Genomic DNA, 16,582 nt, shown 5'->3' with positions numbered 1-16,582 from the left:
GTTTTTTAAATATACTTTTTTTTTGCCTTTTTTTAGGGCTGCACCTGTAGCAAATGGAAGTTCCCAGCCTCGGGGCTGAATCGGAGCCACAGCTGCCGGCCTACACCACAGCCACAGAAAGGCTGGATCCAGCCTATGACCTACACCAAGGCGCACGCACAGCAATGCCGGATTCTTAACCCACTAAGTGAAGCCAGTGATTGAACCTGCATCCTCATGGATACTAGTCGGGTTCATTACTGCTGAGCCACAATGGGAACTCCAGACATTTTTGCCAACGGTTAACATTGCTATGATACAATATTATGTGTTTACACGGACACACACACTTTAGGATGATTCATTCAACTACAGCCCAAATCACTTTTTGCTATACTTAGTTTTGGCTCAAATTTCTAAACTAGTACTCATTTTTCGGTTTTTGTTTGTTTTTCTACAAAGACTAAAGCAAGATGAAATCTGTTGCTGTCTGGCCACTTCCTCAGCATGTGGAAGTTCTTGGACCAGGGATCAAACCCGAGCCATAGCAACAACCTGGGCAGCTACAGTGACAAAGCTGTATACTTAATCTGCTGTGCCACCAGGGAACTCCATTTTTTTTTTTTAAACAGACTATTCAAAGTAATTTGATTTCTATCTTTGGTTTTCTAAGTACTCAACCTCATCCCATTTTAAAAAATTATGAAGTTAATGTGCTTAGTCACTTAAATTAGTGATTATATGAACAAATTTGAATCCAGGAAAGGAAGGTGAAGGAAAACGGAAACAATCATTTGCTGAATATCTACGTGCAAATGTTTAACACTATTTTTACAAATTACTGCTTCCATATAATACAACTTAAAAAAGGTCTTCCCCACCAAAAAAAAAAAAAAAAAAAAAAAAAGGTGAGTTCCCACTGTGGCTCAGTGGAAATGTATCTGACTAGCACCCATGAGGATGCAGGTTCAATCCCTGGCCTTGCTCGGTGAGATCCGGCATTTCTGTGAGCTGTGGTCACAGCTATGGCTATGGCTGTGGTGTATGCTGGGAGCTACAGCTCTGATTTGACCTCTAACCTGGGAACCTCCATATGCCATGGGTGTGGCCCTAAACACACACACACACACACACACACACACACACACAAAAAAAAAAGTTCCCCCCAACTGTCACAACATCAATGTGATAGCTTCTTAAAAGAAGAAAAAGGTTTATTCAAAGCTGGCTCTGGCTGTTCTTGCTCCCTCTTCAGTTAACAAAAGCCACTATTTTAGAAAAATACTTTACTTTTTAATTTTTATTTATTATTTTGTCTTTTTAGGGACAAAATACATCTTATATGAGAAAAAGTATATATATATATGTATAGCTAGGTCACTTTGCTGTACAACAGAAATTTACAGAACATTGTAAATCAATTATAACAAAAAATTAAAAAAAAAATACATCTGAGACTTCCTGTCATGGCTCAGTGGTTAACGAATCTGACCAAGAACCATGAGGTTGCAGGTTCAATCCCTGGCCTCTTCAGTGGGTTAAGGATCCAGCGTTGCCATGAGCTGTGGTGTAGGTCGCAGATGCGGCTCGGATCCTGCGTTGCTATGGCTCTGGCGTAGGCGGGCGGCTACAGCTCTGATTAGACCCCTAGCCTGGGAAACTCCATATGCCATGGGAGCGGCCCTAGAAAAGGCAAAAAGACAAAAAAAAAAAAAAGAAAATACACCTGTAATCAGTTCTTCATAAAACTACGTTGATTACTGTCTAGAATGTACATTTAATGAATGATTTGCCCTAAACCATATTAGTAGCCCCTACTTTAAAATCAAACAACAACAAAGAAACAGTTCACCTCTCTCAATGAAGGTTTTGGTGTATTTTGTAAGAGAGAAATGACTGTTTTTTCCTGGTTTAGGTTTTTAAAGCCTCTGTAAAATGATCAGAAGATTAATCAGGCAAGTGTGAGATGAGTTAATTCCAAATTTAACTACTAAATTTAAGCTTTGAAGGCCTATATTTTTTGAAAGCCATTGCCAGGTTCTTATTTATTTCCAAACACATTAGATCCCAGAATCAAAAACGTCTTAGTATATAATATCTTAAAAAGGGAGAGATGTGGCTTTTTAAAAAACTGCTGTGATGAAACAATGTTTCATTGTTTGCAATCTGTTTCAATTTAATAAACTGACAGCCATTATTGTCTTCAGAGTTAACTCTAATTTTATGAAAAGAAAAAATCCCTCATATAACATTATCAAACAGACATGAATCCATACCACTGGGGTACATGTTGAGGTATCTGTTGTGACCAATAATAAAACTTTTTTTTTCTAATTATCCAGCTCCTCTGCACACTAAATTTCTATCTTCCATCATTCAGCCAGGCATATAATTAAAATATTATTTGAATGTATTTACTACCATAACGTACAATTACAAACTTATCCTAGAATCACTGGCTTAAAGTACCAAATATCAAATTTTGTTTTTAAGTCTGAATTCTAACTCTCTGATCATTAGTTTTTCTCATTTTTTCTTTTTATGGCTGTACCTGAGGCATAGAGAAGTTTCCAGGCTAGGGGTTGAATTGGAGCTACAGGCCTACACAACAGCCACAGCAACACCAAATCTGAGTGGCATCTGTGACCAACGGCGAAGCATGCAGCAATGCCAAATCCTTAACCCACTGAGCAAGGCCAGGGACTGAATCCTCAAGGAGATTACGTTGGGTTCTTTACCCACTAAGCCACAATGGGAACTCCCTATCCTCATTTTCTATAAATGATATAGCCAATTTTATCCTCATCTTAGTGTGAGTACAAAACCTCAAAAAATGTCCATAAATTAATAAGCACTTAAAACACATAGCAGTGAAAAATGTAGTTTTAAGCTTTTATTCAAATTTTAAATGACCCATGTGGGGACTATGTCATCAAACCAAGAAGAAGGAGTACACATCACAATCAGAACTATTAAATTCTTTAAAAAAATATGAACTTCCCTTTCCTTCAGATTCCATATGTAGTCTTTGAAAAACAAAGAAATATAGAAAGAATTTAAAAAAATTATCTCACCTTCACCATCCTAAGATAATACTGTTAACATTTTACCAAAAAATTCTGGACACTTCACGAAATCAAGAGTGCCTCTTTCCCAGAGTTCCCATCATGGCTCAATGGTTAACAAAACTGACTAGTATCCATGAGGACGCAGGTTTGATCCCTGGCCTCAATCAGTGGGTTAAGGATCCAGCATTGCCATGAGCTGTGGTGTAGGTCATAGACTCGGCTTGGATCCTGCGTTGCTGTGGCTGTGGTGTAGGCCAGCAGCTATACCTCCAACTTGACCCCTAGCCTGGGAACCTCCATATGCCATGGGTGCAGCCCTAAAAACACACACAAAAAATAGACCAAAAAAAAAAGAGTGTATATTTCCCGTTTTACTCTGTGTTACCAAGTATATCTATGATTGGTATGTGATACTTTTCTATTTCTCTAAAACTAGACTTAGTTTTATTGACCCTGGATAAGTTCACTATATCCAGATCTCCAGCTCAGTTTTTCAGCTTTAAAGACTTCAGATAAGAGGTTCTCAAACCAAATTACTCAGAAATAGAAAACAGGCTTCCTGTGAGATACAGAAATAGAGATACTAGAATCAGAAAAATCCATAAAGGCACCCTGAGAGTTACAACTACTAGGTATGTGGGATTACACATGCAATGAAGAACCTGAAAGTGTTTTATTTCTGCAATTGAGCTTAAATTCTAACAACATATAATCTAACTTTAACCTACCATCAGTTTCTGGATAAAAGGGCAAAACAATATATATAATGAAGAAGGACAAATACAATGAAAACAAGATGAATGACCCCAACTCCGTGGGTAATTTCCTTCACTAGGCACCCATTTCTTTCGTATTTATGTAGAAATGTTATAACTTGGCTTAATATTTGAGCTGCAACAACTTTTTAAGTATGGCACAAAGGGAATTTAACAAATGATTAAAGGGTAAATAAAACATGTACCAGAGTAGGGGGTCATAACAAACCTTCATCTTAATAGCATATCACTGAAAACTCTCTAAAAGACTACGGTCTTGCTAACAGTCTAAGATTAAGGTTATAAATGAAACTCCAATGCACACATGCACTCTCATGCATGCACAAATACTATTAAAAATATATACCAGAAGACAATGAAAACAGTATCAACATGCTTATTTGCAAGTCATCTTGAACTCAAATGTCTCTAGCGCATAAGTTCCATCATGGCAAGAACTGTATTTGTACAGTAATACCCAAATTCCGACCTCACTGTTGTATACTGGTAACTCAACTGATCAGAGTTTTAGAGCATCTCAGAAGTCATCTTATTTAAAATCTCCTAATTTAAAAATGAGATTAAGAAACCACTGCAGAAAAAAAAGAAGAAAAAAGCCACTTTGAAAAGGTTCAGGCTCCTTATCCTTCCAAACTTATTAACAAGCAACATTTATTGAATGTGGCTATGTATAAAAAAATAACAAAATAAAATGGAAAGGAATGTGACAGTCTCCTCCATACTTGCTTAGCTAGACAAGAAAGAGAACAACTGTTATCACTAACAGTGGACTGGTTAAGTGCTGAAAGAGCAGACTGAAATAATGACATCTTACTCCTTTGGTATCTAAGGCTATTGTATCATCAGTTTCAAGCAAGTAGTTCCTTAAGAACAGAGCCCAACTGTCATTCTCAGGGGATACTTGCATCATAGGGAGTACAAGCTTATAAACCACTACCACTTCAGCAAAGCTTTCACTTGAGGAAGAACTGATCAATGATGCTGGCAGAGGCAGTTTTATATCTTCTTCCTAAATGTCAGGAATCAGTAGATCTAGTCAAGGACTAAAAAATAACTCAGAGCAAAATGTGCCCCAATTTTTCTGTGAAAAATTTTAAATTCAAAAATAAACCAAAAATTCTCTTGTCGCATAGCAGGTTAAGGATCCCACGTTGTCACTGCAGTGGCTTGGATCTCTGCTGTGGCACATGTTTGATTCCCGCCCTAGGAACTTCCACATGCCATGGGAGCTGCCAAAAAAAAAAATGTTTAAAAAAAAATAAGCCAAATGTAAGATAACAAAGGATAATCAAGGTATGCAAAAAAAAATAAGAAATAGAATTAAATATCTGACCAAATAATAGCAAAATATTTTCAAAGGAGTTAAAAGGCTAAGTTTAAAAATGTTAGAGTTCCTGTTGTAGCGCAGTGGTTAACAAATCTGACTAGGAACCATGAGGTTGCAGGTTCGATCCCTGGCCTTGTTCAGTGGGTTAAGAATCCAGCGTTGCCATGAGCTGTGGTGTAGGTTGCAGAAGTGGCTCGAATCCCCAGTTGTTGTGGCTATGGTGTAGGCCGGTGGCTACAGCTCCGATTAGACCCCTAGTCTGGGAACCTCCATATGCCACAGGAGCGGCCCTAGAAAAGGCAAAAAGGCAAAAAGACAAAAAAAAAAAAAAAAAAAAAAAAAAGTACTAAGATGGAGTTCTCCTATGGAATAGCGGATTAAGGATCCAGCACTGTCACTTCAATGGCTCAAGGATGCTGCTGTGGTGTGGGTTAGATTCCACATGTCATGGGTATGCCCCCCACCCAAAAAAGTAGAAAACAGGGCTCCAAACTGAAATGGGAAAACAAAAATACGGCAGTTGCAAATAGAAACAACAGTTTTTGGAATGAAGACTTAGAATCACATATTAAGGTCCACAGCTAGTTTTAAAAATTCCTAAATATAAAAAAGATTTTCTGTCTCCTCAAAATAACCCAACCTATAATCTCTGGGGAAAATTAAAGAATATTAAGTTGATGGGTAAACTTCCTGACTAACATTAGACTGTTAAAGGATACAAGAGTGGATATATCAAAGAAAACATTAATATTTGAAATAAAATCATCAATGTTTGAACAATGTAATATGAAGGCCATATTCATATCCGCTTAAAAGCTATTTTATCTTTCATTTCTTGTAAAATAAATGGAAATTTTGCTCTTGGGAAAAGATAGTCAATGGTATATGTTGAACTATAAAACTTATAGTGAAATGTGTATGTGTTCATAAAGGTAAAGTACTCATAGCTGCACTATTTCCTGAGAGTCAAATACAAAAAAACCCTCCATCAGTTGTAGAATGGATAAATCATAGTATATTCATACAACCTAATGTTATACAGCAATAAGAATGAACAAACTACTGCTATAAGCAACGACATGGATAAAACTCACATACAAATATCAAGCAAAACAAGTAATACACACTGGAATACAAATTAGATAATTACAGATACATAAAAGTTCAAACAGGTAAAACTAATCCAAGTAGTTAGAAAGACAGAGTCAGGGGTAGTGACTGGGAAGGCACTGGTGCCAGTGGGGGATGCTTTTGGGATCCTGGTGGTATTTTCTTTTTTTTTTTTTCTTTTCAGGGCCACTCTTGCGGCATATCAAAGTTCCCTAAGCCTGAACCACAGCAACACAGGATCCGAGCCACGTCTGCAACCTACATCACAGCTCATGGCACTGCCAGAACCTTAACCCAATAAGTGAGGCCAGGGATCGAACCCAAATCCTCATGCATACTACCTGGGTTTTGTAACCTGCTGAACCACAATGGGAACTCCCAGAAGTACACAGAATTTAACGATGAAAAGTTAAGAATCATTCAAATCTGAATCACAGTGGAGAAGACCGAAGAAGACTTTTTTGAAAGAAATGGGGATAAGTCAAGATGCCGTATTTCAAAATCTAATATTTTTAGCAAACTGACCTATAATAAAAAAAAAAAAGTGGAATCACTCATTTTCCTTCTTTACATAGAAACAATTTCTTTACCATTATACCCTAAAAGTAGACACAGAACTGTGCATCATTATGTTGTACACCTGAAACTTACATACCTCAATTAAAAAAAATACACACAAAATTCACAACTTGCAATGATTAATATCTTTGTAATCTTTTGAAATGTAACATATTTTTTTTTGGCCACACCCATGCCATGTGGAAGTTCCCAGGCCAGTCATCAAACCCACACCACGGCAGCAACCCAGGCTGCTGCAGTGACAATGCTGGATCCTTAACTCACTGCACAAGAGAATCCCTGAAATGTATCTGTATTTTAAAGAAACTGATTATTTGGTAAAATTTTGGCATTTTAAACTCAATAAAAAAGAAAGGAGAAATAAACAATTTGGAAACATTTTGGGTAGGAATACTCCCTTAGAGGCAAAATGAGGGCATCAGGGGAGGGGATGAGTGGAAGATTCTTGCAAGAATCACTTTCTTTACATATTTATTTTTCCTAACCCACTTCTGTACCTAAAATTTTCCTTAAAGTTTCACTTTTTTTTCCCAAAAAAGTAACTTTGAGTTGATGATTTGGCGAGAAGAGGATTTGACCAGGTACAAGTGGCAGTATGTATGGGTCATTTAAATTAGCAAAGGTCATTTGAATTAGAAACAATCTATATATAACTGTTGACATACCTATATGTAATTTTATAGATATATATAAAACTACACATAATTATTTAAACTGTGGAAAAACATTATTATTTAATGTAAAGTTTTGGTAAAAATATACAAGTGCACAAATCATTGGTGATTTTTCACGAAGTGAACCTATCTGTGTAATCAGTAATGCCTAGATCAGAAAGTTCCTGTCATGGCGCAGTGGGAACCAATCCAATTAGGAACCATGAGGTTGCGGGTTTGATCCCTGGCCTTACTCAGTGGGTTAAGGATCCAGTGTTGCCATGAGCTGTGGTGTAGGTTACAGATGTGGCTCGGATCCCATGTTGCTGTGGTGTAGGCCAGCAGCTGTAGCTCTGATTAGACCCCTAGCCTGGGAACCTCCATATGCCATGGGTGTGGCCCTAAAAAAAGTGGGGGGGGGAGTAATAAAATATTGTAGTTCCCTTTGTGGCTCAACGGGTTAAGAACCTGACTAGTATCCATGAGGATGCAGGTTCGATCCCTGGCCTCTCTCAGTGGGCTAAGGATCTGTGTTACCATGTAGGTGGCAGATGCAACTCTGATCTGGCATGGCTGCAGCACAGGCCGGTGGCTACAGCTCTGATTCAACCCCTAGCCTAGAAACCTCCATATGCCCTAAAAAAAGAAGAAGGAAAAAAAAAAAAAAAAAAAAGATAGCATAGCTAAAAGCAAATATAAGTTGTATATGTTATTCCCAATTTTTGAAAATCTAGTTGTCCAATGTCTGCCCATCCAAGAGATGGAAATTGGATTGCTATGTTCCAAAAAATTGAAAAAATTATTAAACACTATTCTCTCAACTGGTGGCTAAACCTTAAAAAACATTAAGATATACTTTCACATCTCACTGGAGATGAGGTGCTGTTCATATTTTTATGAGGAGAGCCTACTTTTTTCTCAAAGCTTAGAAATTATTCAAGTGATAGAAATGGAGTAAGAAACAGAGTTTTTTTTTTTTTTTTTTTTTTTTTTTGTCTTTTTGTCTTTTGTTGTTGTTGTTGCTATTTCTTTGGGCCGCTCCCGCGGCATATGGAGGTTCCCAGGCTAGGGGTCGAATCGGAGCTGTAGCCACTGGCCTACGCCAGAGGCACAGCAATGCAGGATCCGAGCCGTGTCTGCAACCTACACCACAGCTCACGGCAACGCCGGATCGTTAACCCACTGAGCAAGGGCAGGGACCGAACCCGCAACCTCATGGTTCCTAGTCGGATTCGTTAACCACTGCGCCACGACAGGAACTCCCCAGAAACAGAGTTTTAAAACTGTTTTTCTGGTAACAGTGATAATCCGATTTGCACTATTTTCCCCTAGTGTACACTCAACACTCAGATGATTTGAGGAGGATTGTGTTAGAATCTTTGACTGCTGAAAGTTTGTGTGGAATTAACTGGCTAATACATGGGTTCGGTCTTTGGCATTGGTTTTTTTAGTTCCATGTACTGATAACTAACTTGAATCAGTTTAGCCTTTGTTGGTTTGCTGACTCTACCTGGGTTTGTATATGAGAATTCTTTTAGCACTCAAGTATTGATTTTGTATCTTTCATTCATTACATATATGTGTGTATATATATGTATATATATGTATGTATATGTATGTCTGTTAGATAAGAACACATGGCTTTATGAGACTCTTAACACTGTGTCCTCATGGATACTAATTCGTTTCCGCTGCGCCACGATGGGAACTCCTCTTATTTGGGGTGTTTTAAAATGAAAAAAAAATACATATATACAATGCATTCATTTTCAAAGTAAAGTATTTTTGATATTTGCCTTCAACTAAAATACATTATGTAAAGGAAGTTAGTTGGTTTCATTTCTCTATTTTCTAAGGATTAAGTTTAAACACATTTCTTGTGTTAACTAAATATATATAAAATCCTGAAGCTATGCATATGAAGACACCAAGCTATGGTGAGAAAAGAATATGTGTATAAAGTTCATAATGTCATCTACAAACCTGTCAAAATTACTATTAAGGTCTAATTTAACCCACATTTTTTCCTTCCTGAAATAGTCTAGTCTGTAACCATGAGCTAAAAAATTACTTAACACCCTTTATTCATAACTTATGAGTAATTCAAAGGAAATCTACCCTTCTTTGTACAATGAGTGCTCAGTGATCTCATCAACAAGCTGGAAAAACATGGGGCCCATCACTGCAATTTCATCTGGAGACAAATCTACATGAGGTAAAATTATGATCAGAAAGTTACTTAGAAAATGTGAAACCAAATGATTTAACAATCACTGGCATCAGACTACTGTATCAGCCTCTGACAGGATAGATGGGATAGGACAGGCAATAGATGTGCTGCAAGGGCTAGGTTATTTCTTTCTCTGAAAGCAAAAGAGATATTCTGCCAAATACATTTCAGTATCTCCCCGTGTTTATGGAAAGACTAGGTGATATCAATCAAATTTGAAATTCTTCTCTACTTACTATGCATATTCACTGCTGTGTAACGGCCATTGCACAGAACTGCTGAGAGGGACAGTATATAAGAAAAGTGTCTGGCACAGACTCTAGTACATAAGAAGAAACAGAGTCAATGTTTATTATTATTCCAAATACTCATTTCTTCTGTTTTCTTATTCTTTCTTCAAAGAATATTTCAATTCACCAGACATAAGATTAGTGGTTTTTAACTGCAAATCAGCTTCTCTGAGGTTATACCACATCACTTAGACTGCATTTTGGTGTATGCCTGAAATTCTTTGACGACTCATATTTTATCTTTAAGGTTTAGTTTTATAAACAGCTGCTTCCATTCCTATTATTTTTAGTATTTAAAAAAGCTGTTATTTATTGAGCATCTACCTTATGATAGACACTTTATTATCTTTTACCTTTACAATTATTATAAGGCAAGGGTATTACCATCCCTGTTTTAAAGATAATAAAGTAACATCCAGAGAGGTTGCACTGCTTGCACCATGTCAAAGAGCTCGTTAGTGGTGTAGCTAGGACTAGAACCCAGGTCTAGCTAGCTCTAACTCTGAGAGTTCTTCCCATCATACCACCCTCAACTGTCTCATTCCTTCCATTTTGCTTTTTTATAATTTTATTTTCAGAGGATAACAACTGCAATTTGGGGTATCTTACTTGCAATCTCACATATTAACCAGAGTTCTCTGGAAGACAAGAATGCAATTTACAGGGATGAAAAATTTGAGAAATGGAAGGTCTAAAACAGAATAACCTTTCAGGGACCAGTGGGACAAAATAAGACACAAAATAAGAGCAACTTGTTATGCACAAAAGAGGGGACAATAGATCTCAAGTTGAAATAGCTCCTTAGTATATATTGTTTATTTTCAAAGTTAAAAGAAATACAAAAAAAAAAAAAAAAAAAAAAAGGCTGAGAAAAAACTCACTACCCTTGAATTCTGCCAAATTTTAAATTCAGGGGTCCTCACTAACAGGTCAGGATCTACTGGCTACTCTTACCTTACCTGGTCGGTCTCCAAGCTTTTCCCTGTTTGGCCCTGCCAGAATTTCCAGTAAAGAAAAAAGCCTATAGGTAACCCATACGCCTTAACAGCAAAACTCTAACATTAGCATGGTCATGATCACAGCTCTATTCCTCAAATAATTTCTATGTGTTGAGAAAACAAGCTACACACACACACACACACACACACACACAGAGTTGAGGGGCATTTCTCCTCTCATGGCTTTTAAGTATTTTGAAGGTTTAGCCACAAGATGGGAGACTAGTGACCCATAGTACTTAGTTCCTAAAAGAGGAAAAATCACGTTCCTTGTCCAGAACTCTTCTATCTAGAAAGGTTGCAGAAGTTCCTTATTCTGTAAGCAGTAGGAAGAATCTGAAGGTAAAACATCCTGGGCTAGAACAATCCTACAGAAAGCATAATTAACATTCATGATTATAACACTCAGGAGTTTCCCAGCTGCTGCATATAGTAAATATGTAGCCACCTCAGGAATATTTTCTGTAATACTACACATACTAAATTATTTCACCAAGTTCACTTAAAACACACACACACACACACACACACACACAACTATAAATCCAGGATCACAGATGAGATTGTAATTCCACAAATATGGGACTAAAGAGACTATTTATGTTTTTATTTTATATGATTATTTCAGAACTAAAAAGTAATGGCAAAATCCACTAATATATTGTATCCATTAAATCTCTGAATTATAAATGAGCATACAGTTAAAATTTCAGCACTTCAATCTTACGAATTTTCCGATAACTAGAATTCTCCAAAACTTCCATGTCAAGATTATTTTCAGAAGTCAAATTTCATCTTTTATTAAAATATAATAAATGAGAAACTATCAACAGATAAAATAATCAATCAATGGAGTAATTCCAGGTAGGAGAATTTGGCAGCTGAAGGCAGGTATGGAAATGGGACTTCTGAATTTTAAATCATGTGCATTTAATACCAAAGTAATAAATTTTGACAACTAAAAACTAAAAATACTTAGAATACATAGCACTTCTGCAGACTTGTAAGCTTTCCTCATACTTACTTCTAAAAAAAGACCACCACATAGATTTCAAGATAAATTCAGCAGAACAAGTTGCAAAAACCAAATCCTTTTAGGATTTTAAAAGAAAACAAATATATATATAAAAAAAAACCAACCTCACACTACTTTCAGTTTCACTGAATCTGGAATATATTATCAAAGTGTCCCCATGTGAAACACAAATTATTTTCTACTAAGCTTAAAGTGTTATGTGAAATCCTAAACTCAGGAATTTAAATTAAAAGCCTAAAAATGGTAATGATTTGTATTTCATCTTTAGACAGTGGACCATTTCAGATAAAATGAATAAAGACAGCATTCCATGAAATATCCAGGTCAATTATTTCCGTATGCGAGGTTTAAGAAAATCTTCCCCGTGAAAGGCTTTGAAAAGTCCTCATAAGATTTCACTTAATTAGGCCGTTTCTTTCTTCTTCAAACACTGGCCATCACAAACATTCAAATACATAGATAGGTAGATTAGATAGATGGATAGATAGAGAGATAGATATGGAGGAAATGTCAAGGAAGTTTTAGACTAATTAAGCTGTGGGCAAAGAAGCAACTAAAAACCAGTTCTGACAGATCTTTTGCTTGAAAAAAAAAAAAAAAACTACTACTCTGTAACTGTTTTATTACCACTATAAAGCCTGAAGTCCACTCTTTATATGAAATAAGTAAGTAATTTATGTATAGACTGAATTTACTTAAGTTGTCTTAAAACAGTAAGTCTCACTTTAATTCCCTACTTGGAAGGCTGTCTGATCCACTATTATGTAACTCTACCCAAGACTCTAATGCAAGAGTTACATATCCATTAAGAGTTAGTAAAAAGTAAAACATGAGCGCACATACACAGATTAGCTGTAGTTCCTTAATTACCTTGTCAAAATTATGAAACCCAGCAATTTTCAAGCAAACAACAAAACTTTTTCTATTCAAACCAGAAATAGTGACACTTTGCATACTCCATAAAACTTTTAAAATAAAAGAGCATTCTTCCTGGCTAATTTCTGATCATTATGCAAACTGAACACTTAAAAATATAATCAAAATGTCAATATTCAAAGAATGACGTATTTTTTTACAGATAGCTAATAAAACTTCATTATTTCGTCTTTCATTTTAACTGTTTCATTCATTTTGAGACCTTTTATTTGCTCTCTAAAAGACCTATAGCATTTTCCCTGAAGGCTAATCAGTAAGTTCTTTTCCCCTCTGTGCCAACATAGAATCTCCAGAACAGCTTCTACTAGCAGCAGCAAAGCAACAATTCTACAGTGAATTTGATTTACCATTTCAGTGGGTACATACTGAAATTCTGATTCGTGAACATCTTAGTTTATGGATATCAATGAAAAAGAAAATGACACTCTGGCATGTGACTGCCAACAACCAAGTCACTTTACTTCAAAAGGAAAAAGATTTTAATAACTAAAAAATCTCAAAAAAAAAAATAAAGTGGTAACCAAAATATTAGTGCCTCAACTAAGTTTGAAATTACACACAAATCGTGAAAAGGCAATTCAAAACAAACATTTAAAAGTACAAAACAAGACTAAAATAAGTTTGGCTGAAAGGATCTGATTCAGTTAGTAATTAGCAAATCGGTACATCTTGAAAAAGCTTACTTCTAGTAACAATCCTTATGCTAGGGCTTCAATCTAGTGTCATTGTTTTCTCAAAAAAATTTGTCAAGTCTATTACATATAGTGCCAGTTCTGGAAAGAGACTTGAATATTATTTGAATGGAACACAGGAGAACCCTGACATGCAAATGTAAAAGGAAATGATGAAACTACAAATATTTTTAACTTACAGAAAATTGGTAAACGTATCAAAGTATCATTAAAATACATTTACCAAAACGTTACACTAGACCTCTAACTGGCTTGAAACATCACATTCTTTCAAGCAACATATAGCAAACAGCTTTCACAAGGACTAACTGTAACAGTGACTAGTGAAAACCCTTTAAACTATTTCTCAGATCATCACCTCCCCCTTTCATTTAAGTATTCTGATCAAGTACAACAATGAAACAATTTTTAAAGAAAGAAAGTATAATTTTAAGAAGTCATTTAATCTTAATTCCTGTAATCAAAGGAGGTGTGACAACCAACGCACGTAAAATTAACCTTAATCCGCCAACGAAAACATGCAAAATGTCTCCTAACAATTCCCTCCTCCTTAAAAAAAAAAAACGTACACATAAATATGGTACTGACCTCCACCACCACTGAGAGCAACTAATTAATAAATAGTTACTTTTGGAAACCAAGGTGCAACACCCCACCTCCTAAATATCCTCAAATAACCACATCATCGAAGTAAAACATTATTTTTTGCTAAAGCAAGAATTCAACCCCCGGGAGCCTCAGCCCTTAGACAATGGTGGTTACCAGACAGAGCTGCACAGTTGGGTCCAAATGACACATTTCACTAGGCCTTGGACACAACACACACATACACACACGCACATTCTCCCTCCCAAGGGGCCAGTTCTAAGGAAGGGGCGTTCAAATCCCACTAAGAGACGGAGGGGTAGCAGAGTGGCGTGGGGGTACGCCAGGGGGAAGACAGGCGAGAGGGGTGTCAATGGAGCGGAAGGGTAACTGCACTGCACGCGAGGGAGGGGGCTGGAAATGGCCGATGGATTCTATATTTATTTATTTAAAGGTCTTGATTTAACGGGTCCTTCCCAGGGGCTCCGTAACTAAAGCCAAACTGCGCAGCAAACATTGTGGGGTTGGGAGAGGAGTCGCTGCTCCCCCTACCCCGTGACTAAAGGGGGGGCGGGGGAAACAAGTTCCCCGGCCAACACCTCCGACCACTCCGATTCCCCCTCTCCCCTCCTCCACAGGAAGGGGGGAGTCTGTTAGAGAAAAGGGGGAAAACAAGTTCCCCAGCCAGCCCCACCACCCTATCACTCCTAGTCGTTCCCCGCACCTTCTATTACAAGCGGGAGACCAAACGGTGGAAGGCTTCCGAAAAGGGGGAAATCCCACCCTTCGCCTTCCCCCCACCCACCAACAGACTCCTGCGAGGTTCGTGAGCGAGCGGAGAAGCCAGAGGGATGGGTGGGGAGAGAGGGTACCGAGTCCCCGAAACCAAACAAAGCGCGGCCTGAGCTAGAGCCGGAGCGAGTGGGGAAGCCACGGCTTTTCCTGCCGGCCGGGGCCCCGGCCGGGCTGACACTGCGGCAACGGGGGACCCGCCTCCACTCAGCCTCCGGCTCCCACCCTCGGGCGCACAGGCCGCCCCCGCCCGCCCTGGCCTCCCTCCCCGCGGGTCCCGGCCGGTCGGGCGCCCAAGCCGGCGGGAGGCAGGGAGAGAGCGCGGCCTTACCCCGCTCGCCGGCGTTGTTCCGCTCCTGGGGCAGCGGCGGAGGCGGCGGTGGTGGCGGCGGAGGCTGCTGCTGCTGCTGCTGCGGCGGCGGCGGAGGCTGCTGCTGCGGCGGCTGCTGGGGCGGCTGCGGCGGCGGCTGCTGCGGGGGCTGCTGCTGCTGCTGCACCGGGCGCGGCCGCGACACTCGCCTGGGTCTCCGGTTGGCGGCTCGGACGGAGTTCATTTGCCGGGCTGAGGTGGCGGCTTTGGCGGAGGGACACACACACACGCACCGCGAGCTCCGGAGTAGGAGAAGGGGGTGGGGAGAGGGGAGGAGGAAGGAAAGGGGGAGAGGGGAAGGGGAGACGGTAAGGGCGGAGGGGCGAGCGAGACCCCTAGTCAAGAGAAAGGCCCGTGGAGACAGACAGAGACCGAGCGAGGCCGGGCGGGCGGGCCTGACGCACGGGGAAGGCCGAGGCCGCCGGGCGGGGCGGCCGCGAGGGACGGAGACAGAAAGACGGGCAGAGGGAGAGAAAGAAAGAAAGGGCGTCTGCCCGCCTGGGGATCCCGAGGCGAAGCGCGGCGTCGGCGGCAGAGGAGACAGACCCCGGTCCCGCCGACTCCCGAGCGGCGTCTCCGGCGGCGGGGGGGAGTGGGCGGGCGGGCGAGGAAGGGAGAAGGAGGAGAAGAGAAGGAGAGAAGGGAGGGAGGGAGCAGGGGGCGCCCGGCTCTTTTTTTCCCTCTTCCTCCCCCCCGCACCCCCTGAAAGAGATTTCTGAGAGGAATTTTTTCTCTTTCTTCGGCCTCTTCTCTCTCCTCCCCCCCTTCTCTCCTCGGCGAAGGGGAAATGAGTATGAAGGGAGGAGATAGGGGGAAAAAGAGGCGTCGTCGTTCCTCCTCCTTAAAGGAACCTTTCCTCCTCCTCCTCTTCAGCCCCGTCGCCGTTGCTTCTGCTGCTGCTCCGTGGCAGGAGGAGCCATTGACACCGCCGGAGCCACCTCTCGCCCAGTCGGTCCCTCCCCGCCGCGGGGCTGGCCGGGGGCGCAGGGGAGGGCCGCGGGGCGGCGGGGGGAGGGGCGAATGGGCGGGGAAGAAGAGAGGAGGGGATTCCGGCCAAGCAGCCAATGGGAGGCGTTCATACAACCTTCGGCCCAATGGGGCTTCCGCTCTTATCGCCAAGTCCCTTCCTTCAACGCCCTGTTTCCTCTCTCGGGTTTCTCC

The 16,582-nt window shown here is 40.0% G+C and overlaps 1 protein-coding gene across 1 annotated transcript in view; it reads right to left on the bottom strand.

Moving 5' to 3' along the window:
- Window positions 1-16,406, bottom strand: part of FBXO11 (F-box protein 11) — a 96,194-nt gene extending 79,788 nt beyond the window's left edge. The window contains exon 1 of the mRNA XM_003354838.6: window positions 15,383-16,406. Coding sequence (XP_003354886.3) covers window positions 15,383-15,605 — 223 coding nt within the window. The 5' untranslated portion in view covers window positions 15,606-16,406. The remainder of the gene's footprint in view (window positions 1-15,382) is intronic.
- Window positions 16,407-16,582: the final 176 nt, after the last annotated feature.

This window comes from Sus scrofa, chromosome 3 (assembly GCF_054392235.1).
Source record: "Sus scrofa isolate SSC_HxYL_T2T_F1_AM1 chromosome 3, Sscrofa_HxYL_maternal_Yorkshire_Landrace_v2.0, whole genome shotgun sequence".
Lineage (NCBI taxonomy): Eukaryota > Metazoa > Chordata > Mammalia > Artiodactyla > Suidae > Sus > Sus scrofa.
This window is presented reverse-complemented; position numbering and strand designations above follow the sequence as displayed.